The sequence below is a fragment of the Pectinophora gossypiella genome, chromosome 29 (assembly GCF_024362695.1).
Source record: "Pectinophora gossypiella chromosome 29, ilPecGoss1.1, whole genome shotgun sequence".
In the NCBI taxonomy this organism is placed as follows: domain Eukaryota; kingdom Metazoa; phylum Arthropoda; class Insecta; order Lepidoptera; family Gelechiidae; genus Pectinophora; species Pectinophora gossypiella.
The window spans coordinates 4653827-4671526 of NC_065432.1; the positions used below are offsets into that span (position 1 = coordinate 4653827).

Below are 17700 nucleotides of genomic sequence, written 5' to 3' on the forward strand. Positions count from 1 at the left end.
ACCCTCGGTGCAGACCTATAAGGGTACCGGAAGATGACGTGCATCTCAGAAGGTCCAATATTCGATGCCTGAACTTGACAAAGGTCATAACTTACCAGGACTTGGGATGTGCACCGATTACAAATACGCCAGAGAGGGTAAGTTCTGTCTGAGATACACAGCAACAGGCATATATCCCAGAAGACGGCAGAAGGACATACATAGTCGTTACATGAGCCATGTCACGGGCCTTTGACGGCTCAATAGTAACCCTAACACCAGGGTTGATGAGGTTGGTACTCCACCTCACAACCCACACTGGCGAAGTCTGGGTGTCCTTTTACCTGCACAAACGCGTTGCTGTTATGTTCCATTAAGATTTGACCAAAGCCTTTCGCTTGCAGATAAACACAGCACCCCCGATGCTGGAGTTGTCAATCGTTTACGGACTCAACGAGAACGACACGAGGAAAGTTCGAGAGATGCGCGGGGGTAGGTTCCTCGCTGACGTCATCAACGGCAAGGAATGGCCGCCGTCTGGGTCCTACGCGTGCATCCAGAACCAGCCTCTACAAGGCGAGACACGATGCCACAATATTCGTAAGTAGATTATCCTCCTGCACTTATACCACTCTTTGGTTCTGATTGAAATTGAGTGAACATTTGGTGTCGGACGACGCTCAGTGGGTAGGCCCGCTACAAGGTGGACCGACGATCTGGTAAAGGTCGCGGGAAGCCGCTGGATGCGGGTAGCGCGGGACCGATCGTCGTGGAGATCCTTGGGGGAGGCCTATGCCCAGCAGTGGGCGTCGTACGGCTGATGATGATGAACATTTGGTTGGTTATACAGGTTGTGAAGCTGCGGTAGTTTTAGGCGGATGAGACGTTCGTTATCTAAAAAATGACGATTCAAAGTGTAACTATGTTAAAAAAAAAACATAACCAGTGTAAACGTCCCACTGCTATGCACAGGCCTCCCCTCAATCAACCGGAGGGGGTATGGAGCATACTCCACGACGCTGCTCCAATGCGGTGTTTTTACGGCTAACAGACGGGACCAACGGCTTAACGTGCCCTCCGAAGCACGGAATCATCTTACTTTTGGACAATCAGGTGATCAGCCTGTAATGTCCTAACCAAACCAGGGATCACATAGTGATTTTTCTGATATGTCCCCACAACCCTTAACCAGTGGACCACGGAGGCCGTTAACCAGCTCTTGTCAAGCAGGGTTCAAGTCCCGTCCGAGTCAGATATTTCGATTTATTTTTCTCTTTGTGCTATAAAAACAAAATTCTCCATTCTTGTCCATCAAAGACCAATGCTTTCTTTTCTTGCAGCTGTTATAGGTGCCCAAATAATAATGGGAGGAAGCGTGATGTACCTATGGTTTTATAGAATGCATAACGCGGTAGCTCGCGAGCTCCAATCTATGAACCCATGCTGGGACGACGAGAAGCTCTTCTACGAAGCAAGGGAAATTGTGATCGCTTTCGTCAACCAGATATGGTACTACGAGCTATATCCGGCTGTTTTGGGTAAATATTAATTGGTATTTTTTGCTGTGGTCCTGTAGTACGCGAGCGTCGGTTCAAACGGCTGCACTTCTCTTCTTTGCGAGTCGATGGCGATCGATACAAAATTTTTGCTGACCAACAATTGGCCACGCTTACGACATTGTCAGTGGCTTCGTGGTCTTAAATAGTGCAGGTGTTAGGGCACTTAAGACAGCACAAAAGATGAGCCATAGTTTGTGTTCGGATCACGAACAAAATATAAAAATGTCTATGGTTTTTGCTACTATAAAAAAGGTATTGTCATATACAAAAAGAGACTTCTTAGCATAAAAAATGGATGCATATTTAATATTTTTCTTGTGTTAAAAAGATTAATTCAAACAATACGAAAAACATGGCGATTTATAAAATATTAATAATAAAAGTGTAAAATGGCCCCGATTCCTGGAGACACCGCCTAATTTTATTTTAAGTTATATCCGTCATTTTCATATCCGTCGAAAAGGAAAGGGACGGATGATTCACAGCTCTTAATTTTAGGAAGAATGAGTAAATTAATGTGTCGGGTTATTGACTGATGTAAAATTTTTAGACGGTTGGTTTAGATTTGTGCTTAAAATTGACGTGTGTTCCATAAATTTTATGCTTGTCAATTACCCGTCCCTTTCCTTTTCGGCGGATAAGAAAATGACAGATATAACTTAAAATAAAATTAGATGGTATTTACAGGAATTAGCACCAATGTGTGAATAAGTGAAAAAACAATAAACTTTAAAATATTACTTTATGTGGTTGTTTAATTACCAGGACACCACTCAACCATCACACCTAGAACGCTATAGTTTGTGGTGATACTCCACACTCGCACTCATCGCAACCATCAACCAGATATCCCCACCTGCAGAGATTATGCCTGCAGCGGTCAACCTGAGTCCGGAGCCTATTTAAGGACTTCCATGTCGACCACGCTAGATTGCTTTCAGGCGGGAGGATTTCATTTCACATTGCGACTTGATAGGAAGTGCGATTATACGTTTGTTGAGTGAATGTGTAAAAGTATTCGAACCTTTAATTAGTGTTTATCTAGAAGAATGCATGGGTTTAGCTGTCTGGGATCTGATATTAGGCAGCCAAATTTCTTAATTGTATAAGTGTTTTTTTTTTTAAAAAAAAGAACGTCAAACGAACGAACGAACGTCGTTTTTTTTAAGAAAGAGCTGGAAGAAAGTTCTTTGTTTAGAGATAAGCTTGCCTGTACTATCTGTTTTCTTTGTATGTTTCTTGTGTCTGTTTTATTGTGTACAAATAAATAAATAAATAACGTCTAGGGCCCTGTATCGAGGTATTTTTTGCAGCTTCCTTTCCCGGGCTATACCGGTTGTGAGAAGCTGCAGTAGTTTTAGGCCGATAAGACGTTCGTTGTGTAAAAATTGCCGATTCAAAGTGTAACTATGTTACGTAGTGAATAAAGATAGTTTCGAATTCTTGTTCTATCGTGTGGGTTGTGAGGTGGATTACCAACCTCAGCAATCCTGGTGTCAGGGTTATTTATTATTGAGCCGCCAAAGGCCCGTGACATGGCTCATGTAACTATCACTCACTTACATCAGTAAGTAGTAACCGGGACCAACGCGAACGGCTTAACGTGCCTTCCGAAGCAGATGATCAGCCTGTAATGTCCTAACCAAACCAGGGGTCACAAAGTGATTTTTGTGATATGTCCCCACCGGGCTTCGAAACCGGGACCTCCGGATCGTGAGCCCAACGCTCAACTGGACCACAGAGGCCGTTGAATTTGAAATGTTATTATAAAATCGCCAGGTTACGATTACCTCCTGAAGAACAAAGCGATATACAGCACTTGGGGACACATCAATGATTACAACCCCAAGCTGGAGCCAGCAGTCAGTATTGAATACGTCGTCGGCACTCGCTGGTTCCATACAGTACAGGAAGGCCGCTCCAAGTAAGTCTGACGTACGAAAATTGGGTATTTGACTGAGTCAAAGATAAATTAAAAAAGGCCAACGTAGAAATAGAAGCCAGTCTAAAATCAAATATAAATTTTATTTCACTATTCGAATTATTTTCGAATTCTCGAACACGAGTTCAAGATAAATTGTGAAATTCTGATTACTAAATAAAGACTCATACAAAGATGTAAAACTAACGAAAACATTTTCTTTTTTCTATTTAACTTATTTATGAATTTTAATCAAGAACGTAATAATAAGTCCGACATTTTATAGTTTTTCTATGACGTCACAGTGTGCTTTTTTATATAAATTCCATGTGAAGAAATCCTTGGGTGTCGGGACGGTGAAATTATATTTATGAAATAAAACAGCAGCGTCTTGTCTTGTGTTGTATTGAGAGAAGGGAAGAGCGAAAGCTCCGCGAATGCATGTGATGACAATAAATAGTGATTTCATATTTAAAATATATGTTTATTATATGTTTTCAACACCATGGTAATATCGTGTTTTGACGTACAGTAATAAGTAACTGATTTGACTAGTTGGAAAGTAGCCTATTTTATTTATGAATTAAGTAACAATGTGAACGTTTGACCGCTTTTATTAATGACGTCACAGGATAGTATCTCCATACAAACTTCGAAGAAAACGTTTCGTAAAATGTATCTCATTTGACTAGGTGGTCAAGTAGCCTATCGTTGGTCTCACGATCTGGAGGTCCGGGTCCGATTCCCGATGGGTACATATTCGAAATCACTTTGTGAGACTGTCCTTTGCTCGGCTAGGACATTGCTAGATAGATGGCTAGGATATGCCCCTACCAAGATTGGAACCCGGGACCTCCGAATAGTGAGCCAATGCTCAACCACTGGAGCACAGAAACCGTTGGGATGATATAAAATTGGAAAAAGTTTGCCTTTTTGTAATCTGTTGTCTCTCTCTAACTCCTACAATGTCGTATCTGTTCCAGGCTCTACGACAGAGACGGCAAACTGATCAATGAGTTGGACTCTGTGGAGCTGACCCTGAGGACCGGCATCCTTCCCCTCAACAGAACCATCCAGGGTCTGACCCAGGGCTACTTCCGCCAGGCTACAGCTGCTGAGGATTATATCATCGACCCCGATGTAGGTTTCATGATGATGAATGGAAGGAAATAATTTGTGGTCACGCATGGTCCTCAGATCCTCAATAATGAGGGAACGATGAAGAAGATGATGGTTATCAATCACCTTCCATGCAAGACTGGAAGCGTAATCCCATTTTGCACAGGATCCGCTTAACTTGAAGATTTGACAGGTCCTTTTTTACAGAAGCCTTTTTGCTTTGACTTTCAAACCAGAAGGGAAAACCAGTCCGTAAATGTTTCGGGTATGTGGTTCATGATTTGTGATTTGCTGATAATCAGCGTTGAAATTCTTATCGAATTCATGTTTGGATCATAAATGGTTATCACATGCTCAGCGGTGAAGCAAAACATCGCGAGGAAACTCACATTCCCCATAAATACGTTTTGGAAGTGTGACCTAACCTGTATTGGGCTGGTTATCCCTTCGCGGGTTGTTCTATAAAAAAAAACAAGTCAAATCTTCAGGTTAGGTAAGCGGACCCTGTGAAGAACGGGATAACGCTATGATGATCTTCATGACCTTCCAGATGGGCGAGCGAGTGCTCGGAAGCCTGCAGACGGCTTCAGACGTGTACTCCAGTGACATCATGAAGGGTCGTGATGATGGTCTACCGGCGTACAACAAGTATCGTCAGATCTGTAACCTACCTGTGGCCAAGGACTTCGAAGACCTAAGGCAGTGGATGCCGGATGATGTGAGTTTGGGTGGCATAGGGCCTCTATGGTCCAGGTTGAGCGTTGGGCTCGAACCCGGTGAGAACATATCACAAAAATCACTTTGTGATCCCTCGTTTGGTTAGGACATTACAGGCTGATCATCTGATTGTCCGCAAGAAAACCGATCCGTCCTTCGTAAGACACGTTAAGCCGTTGGTAAGCTATTTCCTGGTGTAAGCACGGCGTCGTTACATGAGCCATGTCAGGGGTCTTTGAAGGCTCAATAAATCAACTTAACATTCCCTTCTTAATCTTAACCTGGAGGTGTCGTTAGAAAAGGTTCAGTACGATTTACTCTGAACCAGCGTGCATCTATGAAACGACTGATTATTTAACGAGAATTTTGAGAGGTGACTCAGACCATGATCCTGAGTTATTATCCAGTGGAAAAAAAAAGTCATGAATTTTACGACGCAAAATTCCACGTGATATCAACTCAGAATCATGGTTTGAATCCCCCCCTCAGTATTCTTTACGATATCACTAACACCCTGCACTATCATCAAAATCGATAAAATGACTGTGACAAAATTTTATCAAGTAGCGCGTGGTACAACTGCTGTTAAGTCTCTTCCTCTTTCAGAAAGTGGACGCAATGATCCAGCACTATGAAACAGTCGACGACATAGACATAGTGGCTGGCTTCACATCCGAGTATCCCATGAAGGAAGCCGCCTTCGGCCCGACCCTCGCTTGCATGATGACGGATCAGATCAAGCATTGGAGACAGGCTGATAGGTTCTGGTATGAGAACCAACAGCACCCTGGGGCGTTTACTGAAGGTAGGGGTTTTAACGTGACTTAATTGTAGATCAACAACCTTCGTGGTCCAGTGATTGAGCGTTGGGCTCACGATCCGGAGGCTCTGGGTTCGATTCCCGGTGGGGACATATCACACAAATAACTTTGTGGTCCCTAGTTTGGTTAGGACATTACAGGTTGATCACCCGATTGTCCGAAAGTAAGATGATTCCGTGGTTCGGAAGGCACGATAAGCCGTTGGTCCCGGTTACTACTTACTGATGTACGTAAGTAGTCGTTAAATGACTTATGCCAGGGGCCTTTAGCGGCTCGACAGTAATCCTGACTTGGTTGATGAGGTTGGTACTCCACCTCACAACCCACACGATAGAAGAAGAATTGTAGATTGGTTTCGGAAGACTTTCGTAGGTTTGACTATCGAATGGTGATGTGATGTTTATAAAAAAAAATCCCTCAAAAACCTCATTTAGTTCCATACTATTGTTACGCAGCATGAGCCGAAGCCCTGTTGATAGAACGCTTGCCGCAAACCCACATTCCCGAGAAATGCGTTTTCGGAGGTATGTGACCTAACCCGCATTGGGATGGTTTGCCTTCGCAGGTTGGAAGGTCAGACAGGCAGTCGCTTCTGTAAAAAAACCGGACCTGTCAAATCTGCAGGTTAGGTAAGCGGACCCTGTGGAAAACGGGATAACGCCAGAGAGATGAGATGACTAGAGCTGTCGTAGTTATCCGTTTGCAGGAGTAGTAGTAAGAGAGTGAGTGTGAGGCTCCAAAAGCCAGATGCAGTTTTTGGCGCAGGACAGCGACGTTACCTACTCCATTTGTCCCCCTCTCGGAGAACCTTCCAGGTTATGAGCTGACCAGGCCGACCTGGAAATCTTTAAATAGACTCCGCACACAGGTTGGCTGAAGTCAAGATAGCCTGTCTAGGTGGGGCTTTTTCAACGGATCGGACCTGAGCTGCGTGTGTGGTGTTACGCCACAGACTATGGCTCATCTAACATCTTGCCCGACGTGCCCTGATACCTGTACGCGAGAGGAGCTGATGAATGCCACCGAAAATGCTGTCCGAGTGGCAAAATATTGGGGTGAAAAAATCTGAATGCCATCGAAACGACAAGAAGAAGAAGAAGAAGTAAGAGAGTGGGATGGCCTTTCCATCTGTTTTTCTTATATTCCATGCTAAATCTGCTGTTTCAGAGCAACTGTACCAGATTCGTCACATGACCATGTCACGTGTCATTTGCGACCACGGGGATGAGGTCGACACCATACAACCCTGGTCATTCTTCTTAGCTGGTCCTGGGTAAGTTAGGCTGCTCCCTTGGATTTGTCTCGATATACTTTTCTATTACATTTAGCGACCCCTATCGCAAATCCTTTTCCGCCCTTTTCACGGCCTGTCATTGTCAAAAGCAACGTCATAACGTTATTTTTTTAAAAAGGTTGTTTATAGTACGCGCGCGGTTGTTGTCGTTGTGCGTGTTAGCCCTGCTAGTCCTCAATATTTGTTGTCTTGACAGTAACGAGATGACGGACTGCGAAAAGCTGCCCAAGCCGAGCCTGGAGCCTTGGAGAGACCAGAAGTGCAAACTGGGCATCACGCCCATGCCACAAGACACACACTAGCGGGTCAGACAGGCAGACAGATTTGTATATAAATTGTAAATAAATTACAAAATAAACAAATAATGAATAAATTTATAAATAAATAATAAAAAATACGATTTTTCTACATTTAGCCGGATCTTGCGAGATCTCGTCAAATTTTTCGGGATCAATCCCGAAGCATAATATGACAAGATCTCATTCGAGATTGACGGGATTGGGCGAGACTCCTTGAGTTATACTTTTCGTTTTGATTATGCTGATTTCCAAAGAAAACTTAATTACTTAGTTAGTAATATTGAAGAATAAAGGTTTTTGTTTTCTTTCAAAAAATATTTTGTTTTAATTAACCTCACTATCTCAAACAAGCTGTTTTCATCGTTTTCAGCCATCTCAAGTTTATATTGTTTTATGAACTATGTAAGTAGGGAAAAAGTCCGCCAAACTGAAGTGGGACTGGGCCGGACACGTTTGTCGGATGCATCCGGAGCGATGGGCACGGGTCGTTACTCACTGGGTACCTCAGGGCGGGCTTAGAAGTCGAGGCAGACCGCGTAAAAGATGGTGTGACGACCTCAATGCTTATCGCAAGGATTGGCCGGAGATCGCGCAAAGTCGAGAGGAGTGGAAAAATCAAGGGAAGGCCTTTGCCCAGCAGTGGGATCGTATAGGCTAAATAAGATAAGATAAGAACTATGTAAGATGTTCCATCGTTTGGGAAACCCGCATTCGCGAGAAAAGCATTTTCGGAGGTATGTAACATAAGCTGCATTGGGCTGGTTTTCCTATCGCGGGTTGGAAAGTCACGGAAAGTCAGACAGGCATAAGCTTCTATAAAAAAACCGGACCTGTCATTTTTTTAGGTTAGGTAAGCGGACCCTGTGAAAAACGGGATGATGCTAGGGAGATGATGTAAATCCGAAACCGAAACCCCACCTGAACAAGTTGTCCTTACTTCGGACCCTTAAATTCGGCCTTCGGTTCCTTATTCTACGTCAATATACGGATGATGGCTCTGTCCCCCCTGGGGCCAGGCAAGGGAAACCTTAGAAACAAATAAATTGTATTGTTATTACCATTAAGTCCAAAACCCGTTTAAACCAATCAATCGCAAGCAGTTAGACTCATCCGTGGTAAGGTCATAGGCTAATAATATTAATAATTATGTGTTTTATTATTCAGGAAGTGTTTACATAATAATAATATTTGATGTAATAACGTTGGTTGTGACATCAGTTTGAATGTCAACCCAATGTCAGGTTGGAGATGACTTTGTTTGTTGCGGAAGACGTGGAAAAAAGACGTAGACGCCATTTTGGATTCATCATCACCAACATCATCAGCCCATTAACGTCCCCACTGCTGGGGCACGGGCCTTCCCTACGGATGGATAGGGAGATCGGGCCTTAAACCATCACGCGGGCCCAGTGCGGATTGATGGTTATTAACGACTGCTAATGCAGCCGGGACCAGCGGCTTAACGTGCCTTCCGAAGCACGGAGGAGCTCGAGATGAAAACTTTTTTTTTGTGGTCACCCATCCTATGACCGGCCTTTGCGAAAGTTGCTTAACTTCAACAATCGCAGTCCAAGCGCGTTAACCGCTGCGCCACCGAGCTCCTCCACCAATGAGGTATTAATTTATCTTAAGTGCATGTTTCACTAACACAGTTGGCTCGACCATTATAGACGGCGATACGGCTCACCTATCACGTTGGTCTAACAGAAAGCTCGGTGAGGTGTGGGTCCTTGGTCTGACTAACCCAATTGGGATATAATCATGTGTTATATATATTATGTATGTATGTAAAAAAAATGTCTGTGTAGATTACCACACAACAGTCGTTCAAATTCAATTTGACCTAGTGATAAATAATTTCTATACACTCATTAAGCGGCGCCTGCGCAATCCTAATGTCAATCTATCTGGCATCTTCTAATTATTGTGATATGACATTTTGATTGTGATGTTATGCAATTGTTTGGTATGAGTTTTGTAATGATGAGTATTTTTTTTTTAAGTTCGTACATTTACATAACATGATATAAACAGCCTATACAGGATGTTAGTGACATCGTAACGAAAACTTTGAGGGGTGATTCAGACCATAATTTTGAGTTGATATCAAGTGGAATTTTCCGTCACAGAAGTATGAAACTGAAAATAATAAAAAAAACCCTAATCATGAATATTCCGACAGGAAATTCCACTTGATATTAACTCAGAATCATGAGCGGAATCATCCTCCTCAGTATTCGATACAATGTCACTAACACCCTGTATACGTGTAATTCAACACGAAAATGAATCATTAAGCGCACACGCATCGCCGTCTTAAGTATAACGTGTTAAACCGTAAAAAGTATAAGTACACTTAATCGCCGTGAGTCAGTCGACCTACATAATTCTCATTCGATCGATTAAAGCAGCTCATCTTGATATTTGCTGCTTTAGGGTTCAGTGACGAAAGGTTCGTAATTTGAAATATATTTATTTATTTACAACTAGCTTTTGCCCGCGACTTCGTCCGCGTGGCGTGTTATATAAGAGAGAGATCTTTGTGTGTGTGGGAGTGCATACTTATGCAGTTTAGATTTTTTCATACAATTTTTTCCCAATAACTCCCATTTTTGAAAATACAGCCAAAAATAAACTTTATATTTACTAAGGTATGCATGCATGCTAGATTGAATCAATTGATTGAATTGATTTTTTTTTAATTGATTGTTCATTGAGTTTTAATTTTAATACACACTTCCTCTCTTCCCTTCAACGTTGCTGTGCCCTACAGGGTCCATGTTTAAGTTCCTATGCCTATGTAACACCCCATTGTACTACATGGAATGCAATAAATAATTTAATTAAATTGAATTGAAAACATCTATCTTATGCGGTTTCGATTTTTTCATACAAATGTTTTTTCCCGCTAACTCCCGTTTCCATGGGAATTTTGCTATATCCAGTTGCAACTAAGCTTTAAGTTAACTAAGGTACCTGCATGCCAAATTTCAAGCGTCTAACTTAAGCGGTTTAGATTTTTCATACAAAAGGATTTTCCCGCTAATTTCCGTTCCCGTGGGAATTCCGGGAATTCCTTTCTTAGTGCACCTCTACGGTACCTAAGCTATGTCCCTTCCAAATTTCAAATGCTTACGTTTAGCCGTTTAGGCTATGCGTTGATATGTCAGTCACTGAGTCAGTCAGTTTCTCCTTTTATTTAGATTTGATTTTTTCATACAAATGTTTTTTCCCGCTAACTACCGTTCCCGTGGGAATTTTGTAATATCCTGTTGCAACTAAGCTTTAAGTTTACTAAAATACCTGCATGCCAAATTTCAAACGTCTAACTTGAGTGGTGTAGATTTTTCATACAAAAGGATTTTCCCGCTAATTCCCGTTCCCGTGGGAATTTCGGGAATTCCTTTCTTAGTGCACCTCTACGGTATCTAAGGTACCTGCGAGCCAAATTTCAAACATCTAACTTGAATGGTTTAGATTTTTCATACAAAAGGATTTTCCCGTTAATTCCCGTTCCCGTGGGAATTTCGGGAATTCCTTTCTTAGTGCACCTCCACGGTACCTAAGGTACCTGCATGACAAATTTCAAACATCTAACTTGAATGGTTTAGATTTTTCATACAAAAGGATTTTCCCGCTAATTCCCGTTCTCGTGGGAATTTCGGGAATTCCTTTCTTAGTGCACCTCTACGGTACCTAAGGTACCTGCATGACAAATTTCAAACGTCTAACTTGAGTGGTTTAGATTTTTCATACAAAAGGATTTTCCCGCTAATTCCCGTTCTCGTGAGAATTTCGGGAATTCCTTTCTTAATGCACCTCTACGGTACCTAAGGTATCTGCATGCCAAATTTCAAACGTCTAACTTGAGTGGTTTAGATTTTTCATACAAAAGGATTTTCCCGCTAATTCCCGTTCCCGTGGGAATTTCGGGAATTTCTTTCTTAGTACACCTCTACGGTATCTAAGGTACCTGCATGCCAAATTTCAAACGTCTAACTTCAGTGGTTTAGATTTTTCATACAAAAGGATTTTCCCGCTAATTCCCGTTCCCGTAGGAATTTCGGGAATTCCTTTCTTAGTGCACCTCTACGGTATCTAAGGTACCTGCATGCCAAATTTTAAACGTCTAACTTGAGTGGTTTAGATTTTTCATACAAAAGGATTTCCCTTCACTACTCTGCTCCTATTGATTGTAGCGTGATGAAAAGTATACTATAACCTGTCCAGGAGTGTGAAGAATAATTGTACCAAGTTTCATTAAAATCTGTCCAGTAGTTTTTGTTTCTATAAGGAACATACAGACAGACAGACAGACAGACAGACAGACAAAAATTTTACTGATTGCATTTTTGGCATCAGTATCGACCACTTATCACCCCCTGATAGTTATTTTGAAAAAATATTTAATGTACAGAATTGACCTCTCTACAGATTTATTATAAGTATAGATGAACTGTAATATGTCGGCACATTGTTAATACCCGGAATAAAAATAAACTTGCTTTACAAGTCAGTCGATTACATAAGATTACTACATCTTTTAAGGGGCAATTTATACGTTTTTACAATAAGATTCCCATTGACATTCAGAATTTGCCTTTCAACTGTTTTAAGACAGTAGTTAAACAAAAACTTTACAAAAAAGGTTATTATAAAGTTAGTGATTATTTAGAAGATATGAATGCATGGGATTAACTGTCTGAGAACTGATATTAGGCAGCTAAATTACTCAATTGTATACCAATATTTTATGTTTATTTTTATTTTTTTAAAGAACGTCTAGGGCCCTGTGCCGAGGTTTTTCTTGCAGCTTCTTTTCCCCGGCTATACAGGTTGTGAGAAGCTGCAGTAGTTTTAGGCGGATGAGACGTTCGTTATTTAAAAATTGACGATTCAAAGTGTACTGAATAAAGATATTTTTGAATTTGAATACCAGTTGGTAAAACGCTTGCCTCTCACTTTGAGGTCGCAGGTTCGAATCCAACACATACCTAAACCAATGATAGGCGAATTTGTTTACGAATTCAAGTTTGGATCATAAATGATTATCAGTCATAATACTAATCAAAAGAAAATCTGACTCGGACTTGAACCCACAGGTCTTGTCCAGCCGGGACGAGCGTGTTAACCATTCAACCACCGGGTCCTCCATGGTCCAGTGGTTGAGCGTTGGGCTCACGATCCGGAGGTCCCGTGTTCAAATCCCGGTGGAGACATACCACAAAAATTCGTGATCCCTAGTTCGGTTAGGACATTACAGACTGATCACCAGATTGTCCGAAAGTAAGATGATCCGTGCTTCGGAAGGCACGTTGAGCCGTTGGTCCCTGTTACTACTTACTGATGTAAGTAGTCGTTAGGTACATGAGTCAGGGCATTTGGCGGCTCAACAATAACCCCGACACCAGGGTTGATGAGGTTGGTAATCCACCTCACAACCCACATAGAAGAAGATATTAAAGAAAAAAAAGAACGGAACCCTAACAAGATTTATGCGACTCTAGCTTGTCACAGAAGATGATGGTGTCGATAAGTATGGAGAATACCTTGGTCCAAAATGTGGAGATGTCCCCTTATGACGTCACAGCAGCCGACCATGACCCTACCTACTTGTATTCCAACCGGCCGAATATTACGTACTAGTTATTACCCGCGGCTTCGCGTAAACATACATACATAAACTTTCATCATCACATCATCACCAGCCCATTAACGTCCCCACTGCTGGGGCACGGGCCTTCCCTATGGATGGATATTGAGATCGGGCCTTAAACCATCACGCGGGCCCAGTGCGGATTGGTGGTTATTAACGACTGCTAATGCAGCCGGGACCAACGGCTTAACGTGCCTTCCGAAGCACGGAGGAGCTCGAGATGAAAACTTTTTTTGTGGTCGCCCATCCTATGACAGGCCTTTGCGAAAGTTGCTTAACTTCAACAATCGCAGACCGAGCGCGTTTACCGCTGCGCCACCGAGCTCCTCACCTCACATAAACTTTATATCTATAGAATATTCTTCATCATCATCAATTTAAGAGCCACGCTCTTGTCGGTGTAGCATTTTCCATTCCAGTCTATCAAAGGCCAATTCCTTGACTTCCCTATAAGACACGACGTTAACCTTTTCTTTAATCTGTTCCATGTAAGCTCTTCTTGGTCTTCCCCTTCCTCTCTTTCCTTCTAGCTTTCCTTCTATGATGTTGTTAATGAATTCGTCGTGTCTTATTAGGTGTCCAATCATCTTGCCTCTTCTGTCCTCAATAATTCTCAGTATCAGTAGAATATTCTTAGTCTATGTATAATTGTATACCTATAGTTATATACAGTGTTAGTGACATTGTAACGAAAACTTTGAGGGATGATTCAGACCATGATTCTGAGATGATATCAAATGTCTTGTGTTCGTCTAAGAGCAAGGCAAAGGGAACTATGCCCATACAGCCATGTCTTAAGTATTTTTTTTCTTGATGGTGATTAATGAAATGATGAAAGGTGATGACGATGAATGATGAAACCTAAACCCTCGGAGCAGACTCCTACTCCGAACCCCAAACGAGTTAACTCAAAAGTCCGCATAAACTTTCGAGTTATAAAGCGGCTTGTTGGCACGAAGCGAAAATACATAGATACACTTTGTTTATTGAATATTCCGATATAATATCACTATCGCGAATGTTTTCCGACTAACTTAATGCAATCATTGACGACAAAACACCACTTCGTATTAATTATTTAGATTATTCAATGAAAGCAACCGTCCCGTTCCCGCCAAAGTCTGACAGCTAACATTTCAAGGTTAGCTCAGCTGACGTCCTCCCGCTCTGCGTTGCCATTTCGTAAAAAATGAATTACTCACGGCTATTGATGGGCAGGGAAAGAAAAAATTGGGTGGGAAAGAAAAAATATCGGGAAAATATGGGAAAATAAAATAAACACCCGAAAAATTCCCGAATCATGGGAAAATATTTTTTATTTAATTATTTTTAATCTTATTATTATTTGTATGTCGTTTCCATGTCTCGGGTCGGGTCTGTAATGGAGTCCCGGACTTTTGGAAGGTGTGCGTGGGGCCGAAGCCAACACGTAGAGGCCCCTTAAGACAATTTACTCTAAATGTGTTGTGACACCAACCGGCGATTATCCCTGTATGCACTTTGGGAGTGCACCCAAAGACAATCCCTGGTTCGTGTAGGACTATTGCAGATTATGGGAACAAAAGGAACTGGGCTATTAGTGAACCTACGTATATACTGGGGCTACTGCGCCTGCTCGACCAATGTTAATAACAGAGATACATTGGGCAGGCGGTGACTCGTCACTCACTGGTTGGGCCACCTATCTAGCCGACGCGACTGGACGGCAAGACAGCAACATGGTTGTGAGCATCTCAGGGTGTCAAGAGGTGTACACCGCTTTCTGCGAGACGGTTTACCCGCCTTACCAACTCGCGACTTATGCATCTTTCACTTCCACCCTGCGAGCGTATAGCTCTAACGCCCCACTCTGGCTGGCCAATGAAGGCAAGCCAGAGGTGAGAGTCCTGCGGCCCCCGCTAAGGTCCACTCCGGCCAACCAGTACTGTCACCATCTTTGTTGCTCTTCTTTGGACTCTCTCTAGTAGTGCAATGTCCTTCCGATAGTAAAGTCTCCATATTTGAAACCCATGTTTTAACAGCGGTCTGACGTAAGTAAGTTTTGTAAAGCCTAAGAAACAATTCCGTATCTATATGATAAAAAGCTTTTCTAATTATGTATAAAAGGGAGTTATTCTTCTTAGTGATTCCAATAATGTGTTCGTCCCACTTTAGATTATGTGTTATCGTTATGCCAAGGTCCTTTTGTTTTTTAACACACTCGAGAGGTTTTGAGTCAATGGTGTAACTCAACGTGGGGTGGTTACTGCCAACATGCAACACAGTGCATTTGTCTACGTTTAATGTGATTAGCCAATCTCGGGTCCAAGCAATTACTCTATCAAGATCATCTTGGATTATATTATGGCTAATAAGTGGATTCCCCGTTATTTTCGTGTCATCTGCAAAGAGTGATATATCAGACATGATACCATGTTTAAGATATGTAAGGTAGATACTGAATAAAATAGGTCCTAACACCGATCCCTGCGGCACACCGCTGAGGACTTTTCTGGGAACAGAGTATGATTCTCCGATACGCACAGAGAATGTGCGATTTGACAGGAAGTCTTCAATCCACTTCACGACATTGCCTCTGATTCCAAAGGGCTCTAATTTAGCAATCAATGGTGTGACAGGAACTCGATCAAAAGCTTTTCCATAGTTCAAGTAAATAATATCTGTAGGTATTCGTGCCTCCCAATTTCTTGCACAAAACCATGTTGCTCCTCGATGATGACATTCTCTCGTGCCAAAAGCATCCTATATATCCTATAATATGTAGATATCTTTGCATGGAATTATTAAAATCGAACATTCCATTCAAAATATATTACAAAGGAGATCATCGGCTTTCCATACTTTGGCCGGCCCAAATTTGAAAGTGCCGGTCAGAGAAAAAAAATGTGTCAAACCTTTCGAGTAGATTGTTCTGAACATTTTTTACTATGACACCAGACGTGTATGACCATTAGTTTGTCTTTAATTGGATTTTAAAAATCTCGACTTTTCATACATTTTATAAAAAATAATATTATGTCCGTTGGGAAAAAAAGGTATACAGGCGTATTACAAAGGACCGTTAGAACATTTATTAGTATGGCGCCAAACTTCTATGACCATTATTTGGACTTTCAGTTTTGGTTAATACGTTAAAATGCCGGCCATCGAAAAAAATACGTCGAATCTGTCTAATAGTTGCTTCTCAATATTTTTTAATAACACCAAACATCTATGACCATTATTTTGACATTATTTTTGGAATTTACGTTTTAGTTGAAATATGAAAAATGCCGACCAGCAAAAATATCATGTTGAGAGTATCGAGTAGATGTCTGTTAACATTTTTTTCTATAGCGCCAAACTTGTATGACCATTGGTTTGGCTTTTAGTGTATTTTAAAAATTTTGTTTCTTATTTATTTTGTATGAAAATAAAGTGCTTTGGGTAAAAATGCGGTACGGCGGATTACAAAGGACCTTTAGAACATTTAATAATCTGGCGCAAAACATTTTTGACCGTTATCTTGACTTTTTATTCGTCTCTCTTTCCGTTTTGGTTCAAGTGGGAAAATGTCAGCCAGCGAAACAAAATAAGTCAAATCTTTTGGTAAACGACTTGAACGACGTATTTTTACTATACTACCAAATGTCGACTTTGGCTTTTATTGGACTTTTTAAAAAAACTTTGTTTTATACATTTTAACAATGACAACAAGCAGAGCTTTCCCAATGGCTAGTTATTAGTCAGATAAATACTTACTTTGTGTTTTTGTTTTGTGTGTTGTTAGGTGAACTTCTATATTAATACTATCTGATTTTAGATATGACGTTGGCTGTAGTTTTTGCATTCGACTCAACGTTACGGCCTAAGTTTAGGTTGAATTATGGTATTGATTCACCTCGACCGTAAATGGTTACCACCCTCCAAAGATAAGCTTGTCATCTAGTGACGAAACTCGTATATTGGCATGACGTCTGAAGTATCTGTTAGGGAAAACAGGAGTCGGGTAGTTGTACTTTGCAAGTATGCCTATCACAATATCCTGGTGCTACTCGGCCGATAACATAGTAGGTACCTCTATCACCCCACTGTTTATTACTTGTATACACTTTTCTTTAAAAAAAGTAGTTTCTTAAGCGTGTATCACCATCAGATAAGGTAGTGGTCAAACGCAAACCTATTTTTCAAAAGACGACCACCATATTACGCCTTTAGCAAGATAGTTCCATTATCACTAGATAAAACTTTTTTTTGATTTTTGGAAAATCGAATTAAGTTAAAAATATTGATCATAGTCGTTTAATGCCATAGTAATAAACATTCTGACGATCCTTTAAATAACGCGCCTGTTAT

General features: G+C 41.4%; 2 protein-coding genes across 3 annotated transcripts in view; one reads left to right on the plus strand and one right to left on the minus strand.

The window, feature by feature from the left end:
• Positions 1 to 17700, minus strand: part of LOC126379388 (catenin alpha) — an 89958-nt gene that overhangs the window by 35164 nt on the left and 37094 nt on the right. The gene's annotated exons all lie outside the window — the stretch shown is intronic.
• LOC126379539 (peroxidase-like) lies at positions 402 to 7442 on the plus strand. The gene is made up of 7 exons (XM_050028333.1): positions 402 to 579; positions 1320 to 1517; positions 3318 to 3462; positions 4443 to 4599; positions 5129 to 5296; positions 5902 to 6100; positions 7284 to 7442. Exons 1-7 carry the CDS (start codon positions 402 to 404, stop codon positions 7391 to 7393), a joined length of 1155 nt encoding a protein of 384 aa, XP_049884290.1. The 3' UTR covers positions 7394 to 7442.

Bases quoted from the DNA above. Each gene is read 5' to 3' on its own strand.
- LOC126379539 (XM_050028333.1), top strand. From the start codon at position 402: ATGCTGGAGTTGTCAATCGTTTACGGACTCAACGAGAACGACACGAGG. The intron at 1,518-3,317 runs GTAAATATTAAT...TAAAATCGCCAG, and splicing joins GCTATATCCGGCTGTTTTGG to GTTACGATTACCTCCTGAAG. The intron at 3,463-4,442 runs GTAAGTCTGACG...TATCTGTTCCAG, and splicing joins GTACAGGAAGGCCGCTCCAA to GCTCTACGACAGAGACGGCA.